This window comes from Oratosquilla oratoria, chromosome 3 (genome assembly GCF_046742065.1).
Source record: "Oratosquilla oratoria isolate Oo_2021 chromosome 3, ASM4674206v1, whole genome shotgun sequence".
In the NCBI taxonomy this organism is placed as follows: Eukaryota; Metazoa; Arthropoda; class Malacostraca; order Stomatopoda; family Squillidae; genus Oratosquilla; species Oratosquilla oratoria.
In genome coordinates, this window is record NC_134779.1 from 55,659,734 (window position 1) to 55,672,198 (window position 12,465).

Consider the following 12,465-nt stretch of genomic DNA (forward strand, 5'->3'; position numbering starts at 1 on the left):
TCCCTTTGGGTTGTGTCAAAATATCACTCACACTTGCTTCCTTACCCCTCATCCCCCACCCATTTCCTTCCCTACATCACAACATCATTCATACACAACCATTCCCCAATCATCCCTATCTTTTGTCTTCTCCCTTTTTTCCTCCACAGACATTCCCCTCTTTCCATCATTTAGTTGCTACTTCACACTTAGCATCAGTTTCCTTGGCAGCCAACTCCAGAAGGACACCAGTTTGAGGTGGTGAGGCAGTAGTTAGTATCTCCCTGGGAAGGGCTGCAACTTTCATATGCTTTTTTTTTTTATCTATTTATTTATTCTGTTAATGTTAATATATATATATATATATATAAAATCAGTCATTACGTGTGAAGGAGTGCCCAGATTATAGATCAGTCCACACAGTAATAATAAGTTGCTTCCTCAAGTTATGCATACACATATATCAAAGGCACTTTCCCCTTACCATGAGGGATGGCCCAGTCAGAGTGCACACCCAGTTCAAGCACATTAAATTAACTTTATTCCCCTCCTTTCATGGCACTTTGTGGAGGAAGGGTCATTCCTGTTCCCGACTAGAGTGCTTGGGTCAAGGGCAATGCAGCAAGACATTATCACAGAATATTTTATTGAGCAGATGAGAAAAAAAGTTCCTCACATCCAATCACAATCTCTCTGTTCATTTCTGTCTCTCACACTCTCCAATCCCTGCTCAACACATTCCACATGCACCCAAGGCCCCTTCGCCCAATCCATCCACTTCATTCTTGTTCTTCCTCCAAAGTTCACTTTATCCAATTCAACTTTCTAAACTATGTTAGTCTTTCCTCATTCAATCTTTCCACATGCCACCACCACCTCAACACTGATCTACTTTATTAGCTAGCTCTCTTCCCACCTCTTGTCTCCTTATGGTCTCTTGCAGTCTCCTTCATTCTTATGTACTTATGTTATACCAAGGGCTTCCCCTTTATATGGGAAGTAGCCAAGTCAAAGACACATACCCACTACCCTTGTTTCTCTTTTATCTTAGCTCCTGATGGATGAAGGGTCATCCACATTTCTAACTTCTGTACAGTACCAGACAAAAGTGATGGCCGGGTGGAGAGGGAGGACAAAAATTTTGCCTGTTTTATAACCATACCCATAGGAGATAGCATTGAATTCAAACAAAAGTGATGGCCAGGCTGTGTGTAGTATAGGATAGTCTGAGATACGTGGCAGCACAAAATGGCGGTCAGTGTGCATCTAGCTGTTGTGGGAAGAGGATTGCTGCATCATACTTTTACCACTGCAGGGATGGCAGGGATCCCTAGGACCCTAATATGACCTCCAGGAGGGAATATTCATGTGAAGCAGTTGCTCAGGTAATTGCTTTAAAGGAATCTGGCCTGCAAACCAAACAAATAGTGCAGCAAATTGGTGCCAGTGAGAGAACAGTGCTCTGGTGGGTTGCCAGATTTTATGAGGAGGGAGGGAACAACCTGCCATCTTCAAAACCAAGGTCTGGTAGGCCTAAGAAGACTTCGGGTCGGGCCCACAATATTTTGAAACGTACTTTGGAGTCTACTCTAAGAACCACAGCCAGGAAAATCAAGCAGGACAACCCAGATCTGTTTGGTGGTGTGTCTGTGAGGACAGTATGCCGGCACATCAAGGACCTGAATTACAAGAAGTGCCGCCCTCTGAAGAAACCCACCACTGGCACCAAATTGCTGCACTATTTGCTTGGTTTGTAGGCCAGATTCCTTTAAAGCAGTTATCTGAGCAACTGGTTCACATGAATATTCCCTTCTGGAGGTCATATTAGGGTCGTAGGAATGCCTGGCAGGGTAAGAATGCAACGTGTTGGAGAGAAAATTCTACAAGCACTCATCGCAGCAATCCTCTTCCCGCAACAGCTAGATGCACACTAACCACCATTTTGTGCTGCCTCTGACTCAGACTATCCTACACTACACACAGCCCAGCCATCACTTTTGTCTGAATTCAATGCTATCTCCTATGGGTATGGTTATAAAACAGGCAAAATTCTTGTCCTCCCACCCCACCCGGCCATCACTTTTGTACAGTATTGTATATCTGTATCCATTAAACAATCTCACCAACCACTCCACTATAATTACCCTACCATTTGTTCAATATTGCAGATGACAACTATCTAACCCAGGTGCTTTTCCAGCTTTCACCTTTTTCACTGCTACCTGAATGTCCTTATCATTCTCCCCTCCCATCGTAAGTCACTCTCTTGGCATCTCTCACTGCCACAATTAAAACCTCCCTATCCTTCTCTATACACAAGTCGTTGCAATACTTTGCCCATCTTCTTCTTACAGACTTCTCTTCCATGAACAACTGTCCATCTGTTCCCTTTACCCTTTCCTCTCCACCCAAATCATTGTTGCACTTCTTTCACTTAATTCTAAAACACCCTTCCATTTTTTAAGAAATTTCTAATCTCTTCACTCTAAATTAATTAATATCCTTCTACAACACACACTAGAACAGTGGCAGCATTCTTCTCTCCCTGCACTACCACAGGTGCATAGCAAAAGGATATAGATTTATAAGCATTATAGGATGAATTAAAGGAAGCAGATGAAGCAAAGGTCACTACTAATAAAAAAGTGCTTCATCAATCCTCTATGAAATTTTTCTCTACTGCAGACAAAGTATGTATGGCTCTGGTCTGTAAGGGTGCTTCAAAGAAGTCCTTAAAGTAATGTCTGCATGTAATTATGCTGACGATGCCCTAATACATTAGTACCTCAAAAAAAAAAAAAAAAAAAATAGGAAACCTGTGGCCTCACAGCAGAAAGCAGTAGTCCTTGGGTCCTCTTATAGTTTTCTCTGGGACGAAATCTTGGTCTGTTGTCTATATTGTATGAGTGTGGATCTGTTTCTATGATGCAGACTTGGCTGTCAGTTCTTATGCAAGTAAAAAGGAGGAGGAGAAGGAGAAGAAATGGAAGATATAGTCAAAGCTACTGGAGACTGAGTTTGGGCTGGTTCTGAGAGAAACTGTCAATGCCTTAGGACTTCATCTCCAGATGGTGGTGAAGGTGAAGAGACTACACCAAGAACTGCAGAGTAGCTGAAGCTGTCCCCTTTGGCCTACGCATTTGGACTGTTGGGGCAGGTAACAGTCATTACTGGAAATCAAAGAGGAGTGCAGGATTCAAACCTGCAACTAAGTCAATGCAAGACCAGCATGCTTCCAATTACGCCACCAGATGGAGATAAGGGAATTGATGTACTTGAGAGAAAAATCCTCATCCTTTTTGCTCACTCATTCCCACTTAAACAGAACAATTACTTCCAAAATTGAACTTTTCTTTACCACATACTAACTTGGAGTAGTAAGTCAAAAGAATCTTCTCCTGAGCAGGAACAGCATTCTTCTGGACAGGCAATTTTAGCAGGAGGACGACAAATAAACTAGGAACCACATTTTTTTTTTTTTTAAGTCTTTATCAATACCTTACTCTTTCATGTTGGGGATTCTAATATTCAATCTCTTTATTTTTGCAGATCTTGTCAATATTCTCTAAAATGGGGATCCTATGTTGTCTGGGTGGTGAGTGACTGATCCTCTCTCTTACCTATGTATCATTCTAACTTGCAATTCCACGGTGCAAATCCTTTCACTGTCTTGACCATCCAGGTAATTTTACTAGGTGGTGCACGACACCATTTCCTATCTTCTATCAAAAACTCAACTACAGCATATCAAATAATGGACATAATAGGTACAGGGACAAATCACATGAAAATATTGGAACGACTCATCTTCAGGGAGATAAATCAGGTGTTCCACATTCAGTAATAGTTTCTTTAATACCATAAATCATCTGATACATATATATTAGTAAGTTATGCAATCTTATTAGATCACATATATCTGAACAAAAAACAATAAAAAATATCTAACATCCATGCATCAATTAAATTATCTATTTTTTGGCAAACACTATCAACTTATCTTCTATTACTCAGCTTACCTTTTCAAATAACATCAGCAGCTGACTCTGTAGTACCATGTTCTTGTTATATACTTAGATCCTAAATATAGACTACTTCCTTCTAGCATGGGAAGAGTTCAACCAACAGTAAACTACAATCATGGCGGGGCAGAGAACCCGGGGGAATATGGGAAGACTGGGGAGCAGGATGCAAAGAGAGGATACAGAGAAAAGGAAGAGCAAGACAGGAAAAAAAGAAATTGATCAGAGAAAACATACATAGGCAATTCCTTAAGCAATTATACATTCCTCTCTCAATGTTGCAAGTCCTATAATATTGATACCTGTACAGATGCATAACAGCACTATTTGGAGCAGAATAAGTTGGCAGCACCATACAAATGGCTGTCAGTTTCCTAACTTAGAGAATAAGCCTCTACTTGTTAAGCTGGGTATTCTTTGTTTGATTCTAAATAACTCAATCATTAATAAAAATCTTTTATTAACACTTGAAATGGCAACTGAATATTTTTGGGAATACGACAAAGAAATTCAATACATTTTGTGGGTAACTAGAGAATGGAGGGAAAAGAATACAATACTAATATTAGAGATAAAGCATATCTTGACTACAAGTAACACCTTACCCTACATCCTATCTTATGTTTGAAAATGTGTTTCTTCACATTATCATAACACTGGATACTTGTCTAATAAATCTTCTGTTACCCTTCCTTAGATAAACTATACTTGACAACTAACTAATGAATAAAAATGAACACTCTTCACTATACGAGATAGATCTACATAACTTTTCAGTGCTAAAAATATAAAACAATAAATCTCTTGCTTATAACTTAGAAAACATTAAACCTAATTCTATTTGTAGTAACCTTGTCACTTGCTAAAGACCTGAATGTTTACACCTGCAAAAACCTGCTGCTGGTTTCACTCGCCCATTTCAAACTTCTTGCCACCTTTACATGTGAAAGACAAATGAAAAAAAAATGGCCCTCCTAAAGCAACTCATTATCATCACTGGTCTGCTCAGTGGTGTCACCTGTGCTCAGTAAAAACCATCTTCATCCATTTCGTGATCATCAGCTCCCTGCACAAGAGAAGATCAAAACAGCCCTTTTAGACACGTACCGCACACATAAAGCAGGTATTGTTCACAGGATTTGGAAAGTAAGTAAATTGGATAACTTATTCACCAATCAAAATTCCATTCTATCTTTTAAAGCTGCTTAAAGCATAATCTGTTCTCCTTAATTGAACAGACAAGGAATAACTGGTATTGTGAGATCAGACACCAGTTAGAGCACAAGTGTTAGATACCATAGGTTCATAGTGCCCAGAATATGAGTGTTTGGAGCATGTGATCATTCACACTTAAACCAGTTCCCAACATATTTGGGGAACTCAAGTTCACGTGAGCCTCCACTTCCTTCAGTACTGTCATTCGTGAATCGATGGTCACAAAACCCAAGATGTTCTTAGCAGAACTCTGATCCAAGTGGATGAGGATGTGATGTCTACTACAGTTTATGATGAGTAGATATTTCTGTAACAGCTTGTGTATGTTGTTAAAAGTAAACAATGTAGGAATTGAGGGCCCTTGATATCTATATGACAAGGGGGCCCTCAGGCCTACACTCACCACTGTACGTAGCCCTGTACTCTTGCACTTCTAATAGTTTAATATTAGTTTGGAGAAGAGGAACTTGTCTGGAGAGACATTTGCAGAAGCACATGAAAATGCAGTTCATTAGGCCAGTAAGCAGAAAATCAACATCTGTAGCTTCAAAACAGGAAGAAACATAGAGGGCTGACTAGATAAGCCTTACCACCTCTCCCTTCACATGGGCAAGAAGAATGAAACAAGAGTGTTTGCAGCAGCAACAACAGGACCTTGCAAGAGGAATGCCTGTGTATGTTACTTTTCACCCCAGTGTACCAACCAACCTGAGGCAGTGAGGTTAAATCAGGGATGATTGAAATAGGCATTATTATTTGCAGAGGAAAGTGAAGGAAGGAAGGAAGAAAGGGGGGATGGGGAGGGAGGGTGGAAGAAAGGATGGTAAATAGAAAGGAAGGCTGTCACTACTTCCACATGGGGGGGAAGTTCCCAAAGGCTTCACTACCATGATATGAAGAAACGTTAATGTAGGATATGTGGCCCTGAGAAGGAAAGCAGGTTGTAACACTACATGGGAATAAGGTGTGGGTGGATGGGAGACAATGAAATATGGAGGGCACAAGGAGAGGAGGCAGGGTGGGGAAGGAAAATGAGGGGGTGGGAGAAGAAAGAGAAGGAGGCGGACTTATTCAACAAAATGCATGAGGAACAGTGATGCACACATACAGTCACAAACACTAAATAAGACAAACACACACACAAAGCAAAAGAGAATGAGAGAGACAAAGAAGGGATAGAAAGAGGAAGAAAAGGAAGGAGAGGAGGAGACAGGGCGGGAAAGGATGGGGTAATGAAGGGAGAAGGAAGAGAAGGGGACAGAAAGGGAGGAGGGCATGGGAGGAAGGAAGGGGAAGGAAGGGGAAGGAAGGAAGGAAGGAAGGAGGTAGGAAAGGAAGGTGAAGGATGGGGAAGGGGGGAGGAAGGTAGGGAGGAATGGAGATAGGGAAGGAGTAAGGAATAGAGGAAAGGACAAAGGAAAGGAATGGGGCGGATGAAGGTCAGGCAATACTAGGAGCATGGGTGGAAGAAGAGTTATGGCATGTAGTGTACAGGACTCTGACATGGCCATCATACCCCCTCAACCCTGAAAAGGTGGGAAAATTCCTTCTGGTACACGTATGCACAAAGTACTTTTCCTCAGGGCTCTGATGACCTAAATAAAGATCCATGGCTGTGAGAAAAAGTCCCATAAATAAATGAGTGTTTTTTCATAAAAAAAATTCAGTTTATCATCCATACCTGCAATGCCTTGGTGGTGGGTCCCATGGAAGATACGGTAGACCTGCTGGGTCTCTGGAAGGTTCCATGCAATTAGTTAAGCAAAAAAATCATCAAACACTTCTAAACCTTCACTACCAATGCAATGGCCCACATCTCGAAGCAAACTGATGAGGTATTTTAATAAAAGACTAATGATGACTATCAACTACTTAGGATGCTTTGGGGTTTTTTATCTAGCCTACACAAGCACAAATATCCTATTCTACACATAAAAAAGGGCATTTGCCAAAGAATTCTTCAGGTGCAACATTTCATTAGTTTAGACTGTAAAAAAATATAAAATATACAAACAATAAACCTGATTATTCATCCATTTTCATGTCACTACTAAAAAAATCCCATGTATGTATGTGGCACAACCTCCATGCTTTCCAAAATTATATACATCTCAATGTTTTTGAACTCCTCCTACAAAGATATAATACAGAAACAAAGGTTTGATTAGTATGTTAATTTTAAAAAAGAATTCTACTAATCACACAAGATCCTGAATGCCTACGATAAAACTACATGTACTACCATAGCAATGCCTGTGGCAAATTGGTCTACCTTTCAGCATGCAGTATTATAAGCAATCAACAACAAAGGAAATCGGGGTTGCTATACCAGGCACGAATGGAGGATGAAAGGAAAAATATACAGAAATGTCAGTTGCACTAAGTCAAAGAGGAGGACAAAGTTAGTTTGCGATTCAAAATTGTCAATGTCTTAAAAAAAAAAAAAAAAAAAAAAAAAAAAAAAAATAAATAAATAAATAAATTAATTAATAACCATAAAAAAAATATATAAATATATGTATATATATAATATACATATATATATATATATATATATAATATATACATATATATATATATATGTATGTATGCATGTGTAATAAAACAACTAGGAAAATAAAATGAAAGGTGACCGAATGTTTTTGTCTATTTCAAGACATTTTCAAAGGTACAGAGTAAGGAAATAGTGACAATATATATACAAAAGAAGCACACTAGGGGGGAATTAGGACAGGTCCATTGTGACCTCACTCTCTCAGCACTGCTGGACGTTTGAGCCGGCTACTGTCAACAATTTTGTATGTTATAAAGTTATCTAATTTATACATTCCCATACTCATATTCATGTTATTCTCAAATGAAGCTTTTATATATAAAAGCTTCATTTGAGAACAACATGAATATGAGTATGGGAATGTATAAATTAGATAACTTTAAAACAAACAAAATTGTTGACAGTAGCCGGCTCAAACATTTGGCAGTGCTGAGAGAGTGAGGTCACAATGGACCTGTCCTAATTCCCCCCTAGTGTGTTTCTTTTGTGTACATATTGTCACTGTTTCCTTACTCTGTACCTTTGAAAATGTCTTAAATAGACAAAAACGTTCGGTCACCTTTCATTTCATTTTGTAAGTGGTTTTATTACGCATTTTGTGAATCACATGTTTTTGTGATTTATTTGCATATATATATATATATATATATATATACACACACACATATATATTATATATATATAGAGAGAGAGAGAGAGAGAGAGCCAGGATAAATACATGAGGACAGTGTTTCTGGCTTGGACTGAAATCAAATGCATTTGGAATCATTACTTCTTATCTAAAATCTCACATAATATGGTCATTGCTTAAAAGAACTCAAACCTCAAAAGTCGTGAGATCATCAGACTGTATGCTTTAAACATCTTGCCTGTATTTCCAGTGGGTTCCTTGCCTCAAAAAAACAATTGGGCAATTTAGACCAACAAACATGACTACTTTGAAAAGGACACCTATCAATCAGGTCATGGGGATATCAGCTTTGGTAAGACTTCTTCAGTCATCTATGCTGTTAGGGTAACACCAATGCATGCAAAACCACCACCAGAGTTAGTCATGAGTCTCCTGCAGTTCCTCTATGGGAAGTTAATATGAAGACAAGGGAGGGATGAGGTGCAGACTGGAGGGGAGCTTGACATTACAGAAAGAGGGACTAAGTTTCCATATTCAGGAACAACATGTCTTACTATTACTTCTTTAACATTATGAAATACCAGTATTCACAAATTCATATGCATATCTGTATACATGCATGCACATATGGTCACTTACATGTATACAAACACACAACACACACATACACACAAGGCATAGCTCCAACCCCATATACTACAACTGGGTAAACACACACATACTTGTGCAAAACACACACACACAGACAGAGGAGCCATACATGATGTTGAAATTAGGTATGATAAATTGAAGAGTAAGATACAGGACCCCATGAGTGGTGTTTTTTTCCTGTATACTACAATCAGGTAAATTAAGTAAATATACACACACAACCGAAGTACACATGTATCTATATGATTTCACTCCTGAGTTGGAAGCTACTTCTGCATTTCTGAAGGTCATTTAAACAACACCAAACACTTGAATTCCTCCTCATCCAGAAACCTTCACATTCTGCGATAAGTTTGGCTTTGTCAACTAAACTTGTCAAAAGTTTTGATTTGGTGGTTGCTAACATATATGAGGAGAAATGGGTTTCCTGTCCCCCTTACTTACATCCATTCCTTGTTGGCTAAAAGGAACAACACAATACGTTCGAAGTTAGAATTCCTTACAACCTACACTTAAGAGTAATTATTAAACACACACATACTTCTAGGAAGATCTGTTCTCTTATTTACCTATGACATGGCTGTCAAGAACAACTTTAACAGTAAATCACAATGATGTGATAAAGACATCTACTATAGTGCCTGCAGTTTCTCAAACTATCTGTATTTAACAGGAGAACCTGTGACCATAGAGGGCTCCACAGTTCTATGATGCCTTGCAAACTGAATGCCCTATTACATATCTATTACCTGACCATAAATGATCAAGGATCAAATCACTTCCTCTCAGGACTCATGAGGATAAAGAATTCTCATATAATGATCCATTTCCAAATACTTGATCTGCTTTATATAGATGTGTTCCATATAATTATTTTCTTAAACTAGTGTGGACGTTCACAGTGAATATCAAAATCATTAGAAATAAACTTCTTTTGTCAACTGCAAAACATATGTTAATGTAACATTCAACAAACTATATAAACATCAAAAAAGCTTATTAAAAACTTAAATAAGTACACCTAAGTCTATCCTTACGTCTATGTCAATAATAAACCTCACACTATAGCAATATCATAACTATAACTCACTGGCTGACGCACTGAGTGTTCAAGTTCAACAGCCAAGCAGGTGCAGTTATGGTGATAATGCTATAATATGAAACTTAATACTGATAAGACTGGGATGGACTACGATTTTGTTAATTCCAAAAGCTTCCCCAATATGCAACACAGAATTCTTAGGTAAGGACATGGTGTGCACCTGTTCAGTTGCCACTGACCTTCACCAAGCGGATTTAAATTTTGATTATTTTTTCCACATAAACATTCAAACACAAATACACACAAATATATATATACACACATGCACACAAATATACAAGTAAAAGCTGGTATATCAAAAAATTAAAAATACTGGTAATATTAACTTTAGTGATGGTTTTCTCCAGCATTTCAATGTGACTTCACTAAGCTATGCTATATCAATGCTAAGAGCCTACACTGTTCAAAGTAATCATTATTTCTTCCCATCTATGGGACAACTTGGAGAAAAAGGTGGATATTCTGACAAAAGATGAGCAAATCCAAAATAAGTTGTTTTCAAATATTATATTAACCTTGTTAGAAGGAAAAATAAAATAAAAATTATATATATAAATAAATAAAAAATTGAGAAGTATCAGGGAGGATGCAGGTAATTTGTGAAGATGTTATTGTTATATTCACATAAGGCAAAGAAACATCAATGTCAATTCACATCAACATATGGAGTCTATTTCTTTTGTAATACTGTTAGTCTGAAACTATGTACATATATAATTATTGTACAAAGATAAAAAGAAATCCAAACCAACTGTCAAGAGAGATCAAAGCCTACGTATAGATGCCCTTGGCATGCTTAGACATGCAGCAGCACTAAAGTGGTGATTAAGTCTGACTGGCTAGCTAACCCTCTTCCTTTGCTGTTTGGAGGAACTGAAGGACTGCAGCACCTGCTCTCACTGTAAGTAGGTGATCTTTTTTTTATATTCAAATATACAATTTGTTTAATCACGAAGAAAACATGTCCTTCATTTCCCACCCAAAAACAGCAGCAAAGGGCAAGGGTACTCTACCTGACGGGGCGAGAGGGATGTGACCCCAAGCCTTACCCTCGTTCCCCTCACGGATGAAGTTGTGGATGAAGCAACCGAAGAAGACCCAATGGATTCACGACTCCCTGAGCGGCGCATGGGAGTCCGTGCTGGGATGGTGGAAGAGGGACGACGTGGGCTGCCAGTGTGCTTGCTGACCCTCGCAATTGGTGCAAATAAGCCATACTTGTTCTTGCACTCAAAATATCTGCCAAGAGCCAAATGAAAATCTCATTCAAAATAGTATATACAGCAATTCTATTTCATTCCAGTACAAATTGCACTGGCTACCCCCCCATGTAAGGGGGAAAAAGCTTTTGGTATTTGTATGTATGTACAAAATTGCACTGGCTACCCCCGTGTAAGGGGGAAAAAGCCTTTGGTATATGTTAATTTTGATAGGAGAAATGTTAATGAGGCATTGAACGTCAATGAAGGACCAAATAATAATATAGAGCAAGGTATAAATGAAAAACAAAATGATAATGTAAGATATGATATTGAAATTCAAAATGTGTCAAAAAGAAATAATCACGAGTTTCTTAAAACCATGTACTTTAATGCTCGTAGTATTAGAAACAAATTTCAAGAAATACAGGCGTATGTCAAAAGCGAAAATCTCGATATGATAGGAATAACTGAGACATGGTTAAATGGTACAGAGTTCGAAGCTGAATTTAATATTGCGGGATTTAAACACTTTCATCAGGATAGAAACCACAAAAAAGGTGGGGGTGTTCTATTGTACGTTAAAAACAATGTTCATGCTTGTGTTTTACAGAAAGTGAAACAGGATGCATATGATAGTTTGTGGGTTGAGTTAACCCAAACAAATGGACAAAAAATTAATATAGGTGTAATATATAGGCCAAAGACATTATCATTAGCAGACGACAAACTGTTATTTCAAGAACTGTCTAGTTTCTGTGACCGGGATTTATTGATAATGGGTGATTTCAATTTTACTGACATTGATTGGATACCCCTTGAACATGGCCATATAGGTAGTCGCTTGTTTGATTTTCTTGGTGACAATTACTTAATTCAGCATGTAAAAGAGCCCACAAGATATGGAAACTTACTCGATCTTTTGATCACTAGCCGCGAAAGCATGGTAACTGATGTAGAAGTCAGTGAATCTGTTGCAAATAGCGATCACAACCTAGTTAGATTCAAACTCCTAAACAATTTTAGAATAGATACTTGTGTTTCTAAAATACCCGATTTCAGTAAAGCTCAGTTCATAGAACTACGTCAGGAGCTTCAGCTTACAGATTGGG

The 12,465-nt window shown here is 38.3% G+C and overlaps 1 protein-coding gene across 7 annotated transcripts in view; it reads right to left on the bottom strand.

The window, feature by feature from the left end:
* The window catches only part of CLIP-190 (Cytoplasmic linker protein 190), a 162,510-nt gene that overhangs the window by 49,056 nt on the left and 100,989 nt on the right, over positions 1-12,465 (bottom strand). For 5 of the 7 annotated variants that reach the window (XM_076181206.1, XM_076181183.1, XM_076181200.1 and 2 more), the window contains 2 exons: positions 11,168-11,393; positions 6,898-6,951 (listed from right to left, as the gene is read on the bottom strand). In XM_076181206.1, coding sequence (XP_076037321.1) covers positions 6,898-6,951; positions 11,168-11,393 — 280 coding nt within the window. The remainder of the gene's footprint in view (positions 1-6,897; positions 6,952-11,167; positions 11,394-12,465) is intronic. The other 2 variants (XM_076181189.1, XM_076181196.1) reach the window with 2 other exon arrangements.